A 16,902-nucleotide genomic window follows, 5' to 3' on the forward strand; every position below is an offset into this window, starting at 1 on the left:
TGTACTGTCACCATTGCTAAACTGATAACTACTGAAGCTGGTTAATTGCAAACAGTGTTTGTATGGCAACACTTTGTTATGATCAAACATATCAAGAGATTTAACTTCTAAACACCTGCAATACATATCTTCCACCACATGATGTCGCTAAGACAACAGGATGATGATGTAAAGACAACAGAGAGATTTCCTTTTATCGCCCTCTGCTGACTAATGTAACTCTGCATGTTTGAAAAACTAGATTTAACACTAAGCCTGACATTCTGTATCAGGGTAACCGAGTCAAACGTAAGAATCATGATGATTTTATTATAATTTCTTTGATAAAAACAAATAGATCACAGTACAGCATGCACACATTCCTTACAGAGGTCTAAAATAAATCTGGTCAGATGTTGTTGGAGCATGGCTGGTTAGGCTTTGTGTTCATTTGGTAATATCTGTCACAAAACACACTGTATGAACATAAGATGTTTGTATGTATATGTGTATATGAGTGTTGAAAGGGATAATATGTTCATAAAGCATATTCAATGACAGTTACACACTTAAAAAAATGCCTACATTCAATTCAGGGGAGTGTTTTGTTTTAGCCATTATTCTTCCTTACAAACAACCAGCAACCATTCATACACATTTTCATTCATGAGGAACCCTGGGTAATGGCACTATGGACCCCCCCAAGAGGTGATAAACTAAGATTTTAATAATTATTATTAATTAAGACAAAAACCCAACATAAACAATAAATTGGTCCAATGAAAGTGCTATTTGCAATTTAGAGGAATATCTTAACACTGAGGAGTTTATAAACTATACAATAGAAATAAAATCTTACTATTGACACAAACATAATAACACTAATAATAAAGGTCTCATAGAAGAATTTCAAATAAAGAAACTCTAGAGGCAGAAATCATAAAACATGGTAAAATTATACTTCTACTTCGTTAAGTTTTTTTATATTAAATTTAAATTTGGAACAATTAGGATATACAGCATGTACACATTCATTACCCACATTTCTGTGCTTCTATTGCCCAGCTTGGAACATGGAAGGGCAAGAAACCAAATCTTGGATTACCCTAAAATGTCCCCCATTTAGTTTATCACACATATGTACAATAGGTCCGCAACTATAAAGGCATTTAAAGAAAAAGAAAAAAAAACATTTTGGCACCAGGCACAGAATTGAATATACATAATAACTAAAAGTTAAACCCCACCCAGAAAAATAAAGTGTTATGTGATAATAGTAAATATGCATTTAAACTGGCTAAAAAAAAAGAAGAAGAAAGAATGGTGTAACATTTGGCATAATTGTTGCTGGAAGAATAAAGTAAGGGCAGGGGAGTGGCTGAGATCTAACCCAGCAGACCTGACAGGAGGATCTACAGTGCATTTCTGTCAAAAAGACAATCGGTTGTTCTTCCTGAGTGCGCATAGTAAACAGGAACTGGAAAATTTATCGGTAGCTAAGATTAGGGTTTGGGCCTTGATACTATTTACACAAATTCACTGGAACTTTTGGCTTTCTGTATTATCTGATCCCGCTATTATGTCAAATATACATTCTCTTACCAGGTTCACATCAGCAGCTCGATGTGTCCATTTATCAACCAACAATCACTGCCACTGATACAAGCATGGCTCTCTTTTGTTATCAGGCAGCTACTGCAGAGCCCTGACTAGTCACAACCAATCATAGTGCGTCAATGTTTCCTGAGAGGGGAGGGTAAGGTGTAAGAACCTTAACTACCTTTGGGGTAGGGATGGGCTGGCTTCATGGTCACTTCTGATTTTTTTTTTGAAAATAACCATTTACATCAACAGCAGTGAACCAGTCCAGGTCAAAATCAGACTAAGAAGGGATTTTTTTAAATCCATTTAATCAAATAAACTCAGCTCGAACAAAAGTGCACAGGGCGGTCCTACTTTCTACACCTCATTGATGGTGCGCTCTGAGGGCCGGAAGTTGACCGAGTTAGAAGACGACATGTAGAAGGATTGGGTTTTGCGATTGAGGCGGGCACGCTTGGTAGCCACGCACAGGCTGCGCTTGCTGGAGGAGATGATCTCCGTGATGAACTTTTTGCAGTCTACACACACCTCCATGGTGACCCAGTCCTCCGTCAGCTCCTTGGGGAGCTCTGGCTCGTCCTGTGACCGGCCATCTTTGCTGCTACTGCTGCCATGCTTGGAAAACCTGAGTATAGAGAGAGAGAAATAATGAACAACTAACCTGTAAACACATGACGTTTTTACCATATTTTCTCTGTATATAGAAAGAAATGGGAGTTCTGCAGTGACATACTTATAAACGCTTCGACGTAGGCTGTGACGGCTGTGTCCAGACCCAAACGGGTTCTTTTCAGGCTCTGCAGGGGCGGACGCTCCACTTGCCTCTTCTTTAGCCATTGCACTGGGGCCCAGAGAATAGATGGGCAAGGTGGAGTAAGGTTTAGACGGCAGCCGCATCTGAGGTACGAACATACACAAAATGATGAAAACTGCTCAGATAGTTTTCATGGATCAGCCAACAGGTGTCAAGAGTGTCAACAAATTTTACAGAAAAGTGTTCATGAGTGTGTTAAATATAAGTCAACAGCCTCCTACCTTTTTAGAGCACTGGGAACACACAGGCCTGAGGTAGATAAAAATGAACCGTTAAGTTCAATATTACTGAACAGCTGCTGCACTTCAGTTGAGTGGTTCTAGTAAAAGCGATTTCAATTTACCTTTTGCAGAACTGGCAGGTGTAGGACCAGGTAAAGAGGGAGAACCTCTTGGTCCGACACGAAAAGCAAAGCTAGAGAGAAGAGAACGAGCTGAGGTAAATGGTATCTGTAGTCAGGAAATATCAGCCTGAAACCTGAGGACAGTTTTTTTTTTCTACCTTTCCTTTCTTGAGGGCGTTGTAGATGTCTTTGTACTGCTGAAACTTCTCCAGCTCGGCCTTGACCAGAACCTGTCTGATGTGCATCACCTCCTCCACCGTCAGAGCCAGACACTCCACCGGGTAGCAGAACTCCTCCTGGACAAAAAGAATAATCGCATCAGCAAACTCACCTTAACGTTCACTCGTCAGACCAAACGGATTCACCCGAAACTGTTCAACAGCAAGAGGTGATGGCATCCGCTGTCACAGAGACTGTCACCACGTGAGTGTAGCTAAATGGAAAAACCAAGCTCCCACTGCACACCACTTAACCAAAAGACCGAACATGCAATGAGATGGTGAGGGTGAAAACAGTCCTCTACATGAAGGATGCTTCCAGTGACATCACAGTGTGACAATGAACAGAAATACAGAGCATCCTGGTGATGTAACCCCCCCGCCCCCATGTTGGTGGTGGTGGTCCACAGCTTTTGACGATCTGATTATTTCATTATTGCATTAACTTTATTACTGCCCTCATGTCCATATTAAAAATAACCAAAAACTAGACTCAACAGATAAGAACGTTTCTAAATGTAAGAGTCAATTTAATTTGGTAATTTCCATGTTTACTTCTAACATAACTCAATAGGACTACAGCCATAACATGCATGTTTTCTATACAGCTGAATGTTTAGCAATCTTTATTTCTACCCAACTAAGCAAGTGGACCCCCACCAAGTTGCAAGCTGGAGATTTGTGACATAGCTTTTCCTTTCATCTTTGTTAATGCTCCCAAAGTCAAACTCAGAAAAAGTTAATAATAAAAAATAAAAAAAAAGCTCAGGGAACTTTACTTTTACCAATCATATACACTCAGTTAGCTAGGATTAGAAAATGTGAGCTTCTGATGTAAATGTTCACAGATTATTTCTCAACTCTCACTTCCTTCATAACCTTCCCTGAGCTATTTTCATTATGCAACAGATCTCCTGTTCACACAAAGGGTCATGACACGAGGTCCCGTTCATCCAAAACACATCTGTAATGAATTATAAGTTATTCTGGATGGCTTCCCCACACAGTGTCATGAGCTTTTGATGATACAATTTAATGATATGCAGTAACAGTGACATACCGTGCCCTGAGCACCACTGGCTGCTTCCACCTGACCAGCAGACAGAAGGAACAGGGACATTCAAACAAAGCAGGACCTCATAATGACATACAGTACATTTCATAAAATCTAATATAAGAGCTTCATGAGGTTATCAGGGGATATTCTGGAGAGACTGTCAGATACATGATTATTTACAGCCTAATTTGTCTGAAACTCTCACTGCATGAGCTCACACCATTATTATTTCATTTCATATGTGGCATGAAATTTAATTTCACAACAGCAGAACTTTGTAACAGAGTCTCATGATTGAAAAATCATCCGACAACGTCCATCTCAAAAGGAAGAGTTCATGTAGATGAGCATTCATCCCGTGATTTCATTTTTTCTGCTCCTTCACAGACACCACGGATCGTAGCTGGTGTCTACTAATGGTGCAGAGCCACATTTTACTCTGACCAGTGTCCCTTTAACAAAACAAAAACTTTGATACAAAACTTTAAAAAAAAAAGGATGGTGATGGATAGACAGCATTATGACCAAGTTACCTTGGCGCTGGGATCCGCCATCAGCTGCAGCATTACACAAAACAGAAAATAACTGCAAGTAAGTCTTTGGGACCAGACGGCCAATCAGCGTAAACAGATTAATGACAGCATAATATGAGCACCACAAGGGGAGGGGAGCTGCAACAAAGACCTTTCTGTTTTACATCTACTAGTGAAGCTCAACCTGGTTTCTATGTGAAAGGCTAAGAATGCTCAAGCATGTGCTTAGGTCAAAAAAAAATACAGAGAGAGAAAATGAAAAGAAACATGGCCTCTGGTAAAAGAAATTACTCTTTGATTTTATCCTGAAAAGGATGACTAGTGGACTCTAAATGTTATCTTTTGATTCTCTGGAATTGGCACAAATAAGTTTAATTGATGTTATTTTTAAGAGACAAGACAGGATGTTTTTAAGTGAATCATCAGAAATATCAGATTGTCTTTAAAATAACAATGCAAGTGACTAATCTTAAGTGGGAGATACTGTGAAAGTGTAGTGTAAAAATCGAAATATCAAGTTATGCCCGTGAGAGCGGGTCTGCCATTAAACCCGCGAGTGGTAAGAATGAATCAATTCCATCTAAATCCTCTTGGTGCAGCGGCCTGTCCTGTGGTTTCAATTACATCCATCAACCTCACTAGAATCATACGACCGGCGCAGAGTTACCGATGACCTCATGGCAAACAAATGACTGGTCACAGGACGGGAGTAAATTCAACAGACACATATTGTACGTCCAGTGTTGTTGGTAGATGCAGCCACGGTGATGGGCTGCCATTCATTTAAATGACATGTGATGTCCATGTTTACGACCAAACTCTGCAAATCATATAAATGCTTTTCAGTGGCCACATACTTGTAAATTCTGCTTTGTATTTAGTTATATTTCATTAGTGTGCAGACTGTGGTACATTTGACTGATTAGATTAGAGGATAATCTAAGTTACATCAATAAGGAGTGGAATATACTATCTTAATTTAATGATCTAACATGGATGTATTTGCTACAGATGCATGCTATGATGCAATGTGGAAGGTTAAAGATGTGTCATCAACTCTTAAGGGCTTCATTCATTCATTCTTTCATTCATTCATTCTTTCTTTCAGGCCTTGATGGTTAATCCAATAGGAATAGTTCCCATAGTTATCGTACCAAAGACTTGGAGGTCTGTCTGGATGGAGGGACAAAGGGACGGACACAGGTGGGGGCCTCCTTTTCGATAGAGTGCCGCCTCTGTGGAGACTGACGCTTGTCTGGCTGCGGGGTGGCAGAAACAGGAAGGAACTTTGGAGGAGCTGGAGACACGGGACAAACAAAGAAGAATGCATGAAAAGATGAGAAAAGAGTGGAATATAATATGTTACAGTACGATCAAGGGAACCTCTTACCCTTCTTCCCTATGATGGACTCAGGTGACGTGTCCTCCAACAAAGATGTGGACATGCTGGAGCTGCTTCGCGTGGGCTCCTCCTGTCATCAGAGGATTACACATATTAAGTCACAAGGTACTGACAGCTTCAAACCACTTTGAATATTACATAAGAAAACAAAGTCCAGTCCAGATTCCCTGAGAAATATTAACAAGCTGATTGTCTTTGAGTTTATGTCAGCATTACTTGTCTGTTGAGCCATTTGAAACATGAAACAGGGACACTTCAATTACACTGCAGATGATGCATCAATATTTGTCAAGCTGCTAAATTGAAACATGACCTTTATTATGCAAATAAACAATGTAGATTTTCTCTCTTAAAGCATCAAATATAGAAGTCACCACATCTCATGAATGCAGCCGACATCTTACATCAGATTCGGAGCTGTCCAGCTCAGCCAGCGTGGGCGCCCTGAGCAGTCTCTTCCTCTGACTGAGAGGCTGCACTCCACCTTGACTGGGTCCAGTGGTGCCACTGGCCAGAGAATGGGTGCTGCCAGCCAACTTCCTGGGTGCATCAGGAGTGTCTGTGGGTCAAAGAGAGAAGAGTGAGTTAAGAGGAGAAGATAATAGCTCCTGACGCACTGAACATGATTTTGGTCTCGCAAGTGAACCATAAATCGTTTTGAATTGTCTCCTTATCTGAACAGCTGGCCACCAGACCTCCTGTGTAAACTGTGGGTGTCTCTGTATTGTAACTGTATGACACCACAGAGTCAGTAATGCTGGCTTTACACCATGAGACATCACTTATTTACCTGAGCTTCGGAACAAGTCCTGAGGGGTGCTGATGCTTTTCCCTGCGCCTGTAAAAGGAGTTAAGAGAAAACAGGCGTCAGCAGAACTGCACACATGAATACTTTAATCCCTAACACCAGACTGGTACCACAGGGAGGGCATGACAGCAACAAGCATCTGTCAGACCAGGGGCTGCACTCAAGACATAGAGGCTTTGTGTGTAGCTGGGAAGCACAGAGGGAGAGGGAAGTGAAGGGAAGTGAAGGGAAGTGCCAGGGGAGCAGAGAAAGACGATGAGCCACAGCGCAAAAGAAAAGATTATTTATTCCCATACGTCCATCTGGATTATGGTCGTCCTCTGAGCTGCAGCGCTACATTCAGACTGTCATCTGCCATTCGACTATCTATCTGAGGTGGGCTGCTGACACCAGTGTTATGTAATTTTTCAAATTCCACAGTGAGAGCGGATTAGGGTGACGAGCAGGGCAGGCCGGCTGCAGAGAGAGAGAGGGTGATGATCTGTAATCTCACCCTACTGGCTCTGGCTCAATGGCCATACCTTATCACCTGGATACACAGATAGTCACTGTGAGTAGCTACTATACCCAGGGCATTTCAAACACTGTTCAATTTAAACATACAGAAGTCCTGCTCTTTAGAAGCAGCACCTCTACGCTGGCCCTGATGAAAAACCTTCAGGAGATTAACTTGCACTGCGCCGACCCATCCTTTCTTTGGGTAGAGTAGGTGTGTGTATCATATCAGCCGGTAAGTGACAGTAGTGTGGCATACACACAATTTCTACAACAAAAGCATGGGGGAAAAAAAAGGTGTGTGTTTCAATCAGGGAGAAGCTAGCGCTAACCCTAAAAATAGCCTGTAATGAAAACAAAAGGAACAACAGTAGGAACACAACAGGTGACGTTTAACTTTACCTGATGAGTCAAAACTGTAAGACATGCTAAGAGGTCGCATGACTGACAGATATGCCCATGTTTGAGAGAAAAGAGGAAATGAAGGCAAAGAGGAGAAAAAGAAATCCACGAGAGTTAAAATGGATGGTGAAATCAGTGAATCATCCAAGTTTATAAAGCAGATCATTCACAAAAATGGACCATTCCTAAAAATAATATACACTTTATAATGTCAGTGTTTCAGAGAGTGTGTCAGAGAGCCCGTACAGCCTCCCATATGAATGATTATGCAACAACTGCTGCCTGTTACTCTCCCAAAGCCCTCAACAAAAGGCGTCTTGTGTGCACTGTATAGAAGCACTGTATCGTACTAACTGGCAAAATATTTGCTGTTTTTATCTGATTAATGCTTTTAATGGTTTAAAACATTATCTCCAATTGGCCATTTATGACCACCACAGACCAAAATGGCCTCTTATGCACTGCTGGGATTTATGAAGAAACCCACAAAAGGCAGCATTACATAATAAAATCATATTAACAGAAATGTAAGTGAGGATAAAACCAGAGAGAATATTTATCAGTCACTTCAGCAGTGCAGGTCTAGCAAACAGCTGAAGGCTCACAGCTGCAGTCATAGTCATCCCTGTTTAAACACTATGACACTTCTGAGTGAACAGATCAGTACAAGCTGTTAGAGTACTCATGATGGACGCAGTTAAGAATGATTAAGTTGTGGTTAATGGTTCAGTTCATAAAGAGAAGCCATGCAGCAAGTTAGCAGAAACACTCAGTCAGATTAGAAACAACAGAGGGATTTCTTCAGAACAAAGAGGTTTAAGCTTGGTAGTTTGTGAAAGTTCTGCCCAGGGAGAGTGTTGCACAGCTATTTTCATGGACAGATGGTATGCTGGGATATAAACATTGTCACGTCTGTGTCAGCGTCTCACCAAGGCGGCTTCTGCGGATCATGTCCGGTGAGACCGGCCTGAGCTTCCTTTCAGCTTTGATGTCTTCCAGCAGTCGCTCGTGGAGGCTCCGTGGTCTTGGAGGGTGGGGTTTCAGTTTACGGGCTGAAACCTGTCATGACAACCGCAGTAAGAGTGAGTGCTTGATCACTATGGAGACCAAAGTGAGATTCTCCCCCTCACGCCTCCCCAGAAAGGTTGCGTGTTTTGTAACTGCATTAAGTCATCTAACTACTCTGCTCATCAGTTTGTCAACAATGCCACCGCATGATGGTAGACGTGCGTGTGTCATTATGTTCCTAATCATTCACACCCAGTCATTTGGCATCTACTGTGCATGCCAGTGAACTAATAATATAAAAATATTGATTGCACTGACTAACTGTTTTCACAATGGTTAAATCTGGATGATGATTCAGGCTTTAAATGTTGATGCTCTGACAGAAATACTTGAGACATCACTACTGTATACTGAATACTGTATAGCCTAAAACTCTACAACAACTTCTGTACATAAACTTAAAACTTGAAGACTTAATATTCCACCAATGGGGTAAGTATCTCCTAAGAGGTTACAGGCACTGTGTAATACTCACAGGGTTGAGAGGAGGTCGTGACCTGATGAATTCCAGAATAATTTCATGTGCGCTCTTCTTTAACCTCGGAGGGATGTCTCCATTCACCTGGGATGAAATCATAAAAAAAAAAAAAAAAGTAGAACACATGCACTTGAGACCATTACCAGTCATCTGAGATTTCATTTTCACATGTAGGAAACAAGCAAAATCCAAAGTAATCATCTTACTGTAACATTTTGATCCTGGCTTGTTCCAAACAGAAAAAACGGCTAAAAAGAAATTAATGTTTATGGTGGGACTGTGCAGGGAAAGGAAATCCTTACCATGACTTTTCGCAGCTTGTAACGTTTGGAGCGGATGTCGTCCATCAGCATTTCATATGGCGTTAGCTGGTATTCAATGGGAAGCGGGTTGTACTGGCGTTCCTGAACCTTCTTCAACTTCACACCATGTCGTAGATCTCGCATCACCTGCACCCAGAACCGTGCCTAGCAGGAATAAAAATGTTACTTGTTGCACATATATTCAGAAAACATGCATGCAAAAGTTATGGAATTACTTGTGGTGTTTGGTGTATAAAGTAGACATTCTTCTTACCCAGTCCGCATTTTGTAGTTCATTGAGGTCTTTAACAGGTTCCTCTCGAGTCTCACCCTCCATTCTCCGGAGGTTCTAGGCAAGAAAAGGGACAAGATGAGCATAAAAAAGGGGAGAGGAAAAAAGACAGATAGATTAATTACTGTTTCCTAATGTCATGATATGCACTAAGTGTACCACTGCATTCACAGCACTGACTGGAGTTAAGGTCACTGGCAAACTGCCCATATTGTCATAGCAGTCTGGTTAATAAATCAATGGATTGTTTCACACGAGCATGTCGATATCCGTCTCATCCTATATTGACAGTGTAGACAGAGTGGAAAAGAGGAGTTAACAACAGCTATTAATGTGCGTCTGCTGAACCCACGCTGCACGAGTCAGTTATTGAAAGTTCTGGGTGACTGTTGCAAATAACAAACCACCCTCCTTCTTGACATGTTGTGTATATCAACTGCATGTGGCAATCCTGGACACGGCAAACAAGTGCTCTGCTGGGTTTATTTTAAACATGTTGTCACACTATCCTTCCTGCTTTTTACTGAGGGAATGAATATGTACTGACTGAAGAGAGACAAAGGAGTCACCCAGAGTGGAATCAGGGACACACTTTTTCTTTATTATGGACACAGTCAAACTTTTCTTCAAGTTTCAAAAACAAATCTAAAAAGGTTCCTGTCTCAAGTTCAGATCAGGTTAATTAAAAATTGAATCAAAGATAATCTATCATATCACTCAGATGCCAGACTTTTAAATCACAGAAATAAAGCCTTAAGGGTCCTCTGCTGACAGCTGCAGCTGCTTCTCTTCTTATCATCTTCACATCAATTCATTATTGTTGAAACACATGCCTTCAACCTATTTTTTTTCTGCTGATCTGACCATTATCTTCCAATATACAAAAAAAGAGCCTACTGTCAATTTATCTTCACCTTCGTCCCTCCTTTTTAAAACCATGGCAACATTTAAGTTTTAATTTACAAAAAAAAAGCTGATAAACACTGACAGAAAATAGCAAAAACAAGTGCAAGAGAGACAGAAAGAAAGACTCACTGACTGTCCTCCTAATTTGTAAGCATATGTGATGTGTGGTATTTTGTATGGTTACTTATTAGCAATTATCCTCTGACATTTGGTGCTATAGGAAACCTCCTTAGATTACTGTAATAAGGTTACACTTAATTCCATAACCACATATTACATAAGACTGTTAGCAGATGTCACAGCCAGTGTGTGCATACAGCACAGTAAAGGTATGCTGTAAGCTATGGAGTAAGTCATGTGGTTACATCTTCTCTAAACCCCAATTGAATTAGGGCAAACAAAAGCTTATTAAGTGTACAAGAATTTCATTTAATGTCAGAGTGAGATGAGGTGGGGCAAATGTTTTCCCACAGGCTCTATGATGTACTTGGTATATATATACACTTTATAAAGGTTCATCAAAGTTATGTATTTTTAATATTGTCTGGTAGAAATCCTAAGTGTGACTGACTTTCCTCCAGTTTGTATTTTGTAGCATTAATTGCTAAAACAAACCGCAACAGCACCATTGTTTTCTGAACACACTGAGCTGTAAATACTGTGTATTTCTTTAACTGGCATTTGTTCCTGCTAACAATTTTTAATCAATCATCTTAATTGAAGAAGAGTAAACTCCGGGACATCTTGGCCGACAGTTGTTTAATAGTCTAAAACCTTTTGTCTCCATAAGCACAAGCCCTACGAGGAATCCCCCAATAGTCATACTCCATTACTCCTGTGCTAATACTCCATTTACAGAAACCAAGCTGCCAGTTAGCTAGCGTACTGATACCAGATCATGTCCATGCAGATATCAGTCATGCCCAACAGTCTAAGTGATTTGGAGTTCTCAGTTGGCCTGGTGAGAGGGTCACACAGGGACACTCTCACAGTCTCAGGCCTTCTGGACCATTACCGCTTGATGGGCTGTTTTGTTGTTATTGTGCAGTTTCTGGGCACAGATCTGGTATTTTCTTTTCCCAGCAATAGAAATCCTGTCAGACTCTCCGATCCCAATTCAACCAGCTGAATTCATCACAGTAAATCCAGCAGAGTGGTAAACCCTAAGGACAAGAGAGTTTGGTACTTTCTCATATCCTTTCTTTTTCCCATGCTGTGCCTTCAAACACACTTTTCTCATCCACTTTCAGTTTCTTTTATATTTGACAGGTTTGCGACATGCAAATGGTTCAGATGTTCTGAGTATGACTCATGGGCAAAATTACCCAACTTTGGGAATGTGAATTAGTGACATTTATTAAAAGCAAGTGTAGAAGTTACTCATTACTTCTTAAATAGGTGCAGATGACTCACTTCACATGTCAGTTGTCATAGCAGTTGTTATGGTAAAAGAAAAGAAAGATTCAAGTGGGTGAGCAGATTGTTTGTGTTTCTGTTTGACTGCAACTTATCCTCACCAGATTTATAAATAACTCGCAGATGTCAGATGCAAGAGTTTCTTACCTCCTTGGCACTCTTGATCTTTTCCAGGAAGGTGCGCAGCTCCCTTGTCTCAGGCATAGAGAGCGCGACACACAGCCTGGTAATGGCTGGGGGCGTCTGATGGGCTGGGCAGGTGGGAAGAACACAGCTGTAGAGGGGACAAGGGAAGGAATGGGTTATGTGTACATATATATTGGCACGTACAGAATAAACATTAATTAAACATGGTCAACATAAAATAAACATACTAGTATCTTGCATAGTGGTGCACACACAGATCTCATATAGCTACAGAAAGAGGCCTGTTATATGACCAATTTATTTTTTACATTTTGAAAGAGGAACATATCAAAAATCATGTACACAAACAGAATTATTAAAAAAAAAACAAGTCTGCAGTTTTCTGACAAACATACCTGTGAACTAAAACCTTTTATGTTTTGCTTTAGTAACAAGAGTCTAAAACCACACTAGCAGCTCAAGCTAACATCTACAATGATGACACCAACATGGTGATGTTTAGCAGGTATAATGTTCATCAAGTTCACCTTATTTTACCATGTTAATTTCCAAGTCCATAAGTGTATAAAGGCCATTAGGGAAATGGTAATATCATTAATTTAGTCATAAACCAAATCAATAGTCAAATCAAAGTTTGGTCTGATGGATTGTACTGAATAGAGAGTCAGGGAAAAGTGATTACAATTCATCCTGAGGGAGGTGTGAAAGTTTGTGCCAGATGTCATGACAATCCACTCAACAGGCATTAACACACTGAGCTGAAAACTAGAAGGTCACCTCATGGTGTCACTAATGGAAAAGTCAGGGGATCACCAAAGTCACTAGTCATCACCTTCTCGACAACATGGACATCAATTCAACCAATAGTTGTTGAGATATCTCAGTCTGGATCAGAGCGGTCCAGAACAGATCAACATAGTCATCCATAGAGCCGTGCCACTAGTGTGACTAAAACATTCGACTGTGTGAAGCAGAACAATCAGTTGTGTGAACCTGATTGTCCAGTAGTGACAGCTTTGTCTGACTAGCATCACCCATGCACCACTTATAGATCTGACCCTTATGGTATCTGACTGTGATTGTGACGATAATGGATGAGCCGTCAAATTATCTCAAGTGACACAAAGGAGGAAACCAGATAAATCACATATTTCTGATGGGCTTGGCTCAGCACAGGAATGTCTGACTCAGCAGAAAGTGTCTTCTTCCTTGTCAGTACAGGAAAATTTGCAGGTAAGACAACACCTGAGTAGTGATCGAGATGAGTGTTCACTGATGTGCTAAAAATACTGCTGTATCTGTGGTTTCCACTGTTTCTACTAAAAACATGATCTTTATCAAGCACGAAAACACAAGTATTACAAAAAATGAAGGCAAAAGTTTAGGGTGAACAACAATACGTGCCAGCATCACAGTGAAATTTGGCGAGCAGTCATCAACAACTAAATGGGTGGACTCCAATCCAAACCACAGATTGACAGCTTTGGTAAGAGGAAGACAGCTCAAAAGCCACTCCTCAGTTCACTTCATTTCACTAAAACACTGAGAAATCCCATGCAGCACATTCATCATCTAACTAACCCTGTCTGAGTGTGATGCTTCACTAGCAAGTCCTGTCATCTTTAGTCAGCTTCAAATCTCGCTGAACCTCCCATCGACCCAACCTACCCCTGCCTGACAGAACAAGGAAGGAAGGAGGTCAGTCGGGAATGTGTAGTTATCTAACCTCGCCATGTCATACCAACATATTGCAGTTTACACTCAAGAGATTCATTGTTGGAGGAATTAGGGGCCAGGCTAGACCCGCACCGGCAGCAAACAGACCAAACATTATGTATGGAGGGAACGGGCTGTGACAGTTTCTAAGCTTATTCCCCAAATACCAGCGTGTTTACGCAGCTATAATTATCGGTCTCATATTCAGAAGGTACTCTGGGGAGTTTACAGCGTGTGACGGCCCCCATCAAGGGAATTTGTTCGGAGCTGGGGTGATGATGATGTGTGGATGCACTGCTCCTGTTATAACAGGCTTGAAAACACAGATATATCCAGGCAGGACAGAGGAAGAAATCTTCAAAGCAAAAGGAGAATCTGCACATTTAATACTTCTAGATTAATAAGTGAAAGGATTCCACTTTTGTTTTTGAACAGACTTGATGTACCCATGAAAACTACGCTCTCATTTCCAACCACCCCATACCAGCCTCCACCCCCAACAACCTACCATGATGATATCTCGATAGCCACGAACGCTGCTGACTGTGCCGGTGGTGGTGGTGGTGGTGGTGGAGACGAGCTCCTCTTCCTCCTCCTCCCCCTCCTCCTCGCACTCATCCTCCTCCTCTGTGGCCTCGTAGCCCTCGTCGGGGCAGGGGTCGTCGCTCTCGGTTTCTGCGGTGTTGGTCATCATGTCAATCAGGTGCTCCAGCGGCGGGCTGAGCTCCCGCTCCTCGTTTTCTTTGAGGCCGTAGTCCAGAGCTTTGTAGATCATGACACCGAGCGAGTCGATGACCTGTGGAGCAAATGACACATGGGGTGTTGTAGAGAGGTTAAGATTTTAGTTCTAAGCTCGACAAGAAAAACAAAAAGAACAATCACAATATAAACATCATTATAGCCATTATTCACTGTGATTCCTTTTATGATGTTGTTTATTTTGGTGCAGGGCTCGTGAATTGGGTCAAATAATACATTTATACACAACTTAATTGACAAATAAACATATTTTTACCAACATAAGAGGCTTTTGTAATTTCATTAGAGTAGTAAAATTATTTTTTTCCTGTCCACTGACATTTGTTTACTCACTGTTAAGCATGCCAACATTGTGTTCTGACAGACACTCTGTTTTACATATGTTTTCTCTGCCCCCACTGCTCTGTAATCAACGGCACGCCGGCACATCCTCATGGAACGAACCCAATTTCATCGCAAATCCGTCTCAGTTTGATAAACAACTCTACATCTACAGCAAACTCAATTCACCTGAACAGACAAGACGACAGTTCATGTCCTCAAACCAGATGTGAAACTAGGCCACAGTGTTCCTCCAAACAGCGTGATTATTACCATAATCTGAGGATGATTTCATTTCATCACTGCTTCCTCTCATTAATAAGCAGAGTATGACCTATCTTTCTTTCTTTCTTTCTTTTTTTTTTTAGGCAGCTTGTCCAAAACTCATATTAATGTCTCTAACTATTGTCGGCCTACTACCAAACAAAGTTGCTCTTTCACTGCAGTATTTCTGGTTGGCTCTGCTACTGATGTGTCCTCTGCTGACAATTTAATCTAACCATTACTCAACACGTGTTTGGAAGCAAGATGAGCTAAATATTCCACATGGGACAGCAGACCTGAAACCTCAGACATCCAGAGGACAGGTCAAATTATTTCAATTAGAGCTCAGTAATAAGAAGAAAATTTGATAATTGGACTTTAAAATATGTTTCCAGAGGAGTGTCTAGTGTCTCTTAGTCAAGTAGTAAACCTATTGGTTGTTTGGGTCTTTGTTGAAAATGTCTTTTTCAAGTGGACTGAATCATTCATTCTGAGTCATTAATATTATTAGTCAATAATTGTAAGACTTGAGAGTTTCATTTTTACATTTTTTCAACTCAACTTCTTTTTGTAATTGTATTTCAACATCAACCTCTTTCAGTATTTCAGCTATTTCAAATGTGCCACTATTATTACACCACCAATATTTTCAGTAGCTAGCATACTCATATTTTCCTCATATAGTTAATAATTATTATGCTTTTTATTGAGTTGATAATCCTTGTTTTTTTTTACTGGAAATGATAATTGACAGTAACATCTGAAATCACAATAACTAAAGATGTGACGTTTTGTGGCTGTGACCCCAGTATTAGTCATGAAATATTCAGAATGTACCTGTGCCTGTGTTATATGTATTAGCTCCACAGGGCACACTCAGCCTGCAAGAAAATATACTGTAGCTTGTGTCCCTGTTCCTAGTTTCCAGTGATGTGTTGTACAGTGAGCTTCATTGTTTCCTATATCAAACAAGAGTGTTGTGTCAGTGTTACAACTGCTGCGGCTGCAAGGTTTGCACAAGACTTGGAGCAGTGTGGATATTCTTAATAGAAACTGCTGGCTGCTTTTGTATTTGTTTGTACTGCTCTGTGGTTGGCTCACTCACAATGATGGACTAAAGTTTCTGTGTTTGCAATGTGCAACAGGTTCCAATGTTTTTACAGGGCACAACAGAGTATGTTCACAAAACAGTGCAATGATTTGCAATGAATAAAGGATCATAACTGAGTGGGAAATGGCTTTGTACTCCAGCTGATCCTGATACTGATGTTTAATAAGCTGCAAGCAAGCAGCAAGTCCCTCTACATGACAGCATTGTTCTGTTGAGAAACAATGTCAGGGAAGATATTTCTCTATAAAATCAACTAATCAATTTTAAGAAATCGTAAAATGTTATTGATCAAAAACGGCCCAGTGCTATTTTGTACCATATTTGGCATAACATGGCAATGAGCAACACCTCAAAGCTCTTTTAAAATGGCTTTGTTGAAGTAATGAAATCATCAGCTAAGCGCTCTAATATGTGCTGCGTAGTCTGACTCATTGCTGTACTCTATGTTCTTATACAGAAAGGAATGGAG

General features: G+C 40.7%; 1 protein-coding gene across 1 annotated transcript in view; it reads right to left on the minus strand.

Moving 5' to 3' along the window:
- Positions 1-1,801: 1,801 nt before the first annotated feature.
- The window catches only part of LOC108898183 (protein spire homolog 1-like), a 28,293-nt gene continuing 13,192 nt past the window's right edge, over positions 1,802-16,902 (minus strand). The window contains 16 exon segments of the mRNA XM_018698088.2: positions 1,802-2,206; positions 2,315-2,478; positions 2,617-2,644; positions 2,739-2,809; positions 2,897-3,034; positions 5,701-5,843; positions 5,937-6,018; positions 6,353-6,507; positions 6,739-6,786; positions 8,583-8,712; positions 9,197-9,283; positions 9,502-9,666; positions 9,776-9,850; positions 12,263-12,313; positions 12,315-12,389; positions 14,487-14,774. Coding sequence (XP_018553604.1) covers positions 1,939-2,206; positions 2,315-2,478; positions 2,617-2,644; positions 2,739-2,809; positions 2,897-3,034; positions 5,701-5,843; positions 5,937-6,018; positions 6,353-6,507; positions 6,739-6,786; positions 8,583-8,712; positions 9,197-9,283; positions 9,502-9,666; positions 9,776-9,850; positions 12,263-12,313; positions 12,315-12,389; positions 14,487-14,774 — 1,968 coding nt within the window. The 3' untranslated portion in view covers positions 1,802-1,938.

Source organism: Lates calcarifer, linkage group LG3 (genome assembly GCF_001640805.2).
Source record: "Lates calcarifer isolate ASB-BC8 linkage group LG3, TLL_Latcal_v3, whole genome shotgun sequence".
Taxonomy (NCBI): Eukaryota; Metazoa; Chordata; class Actinopteri; family Centropomidae; genus Lates; species Lates calcarifer.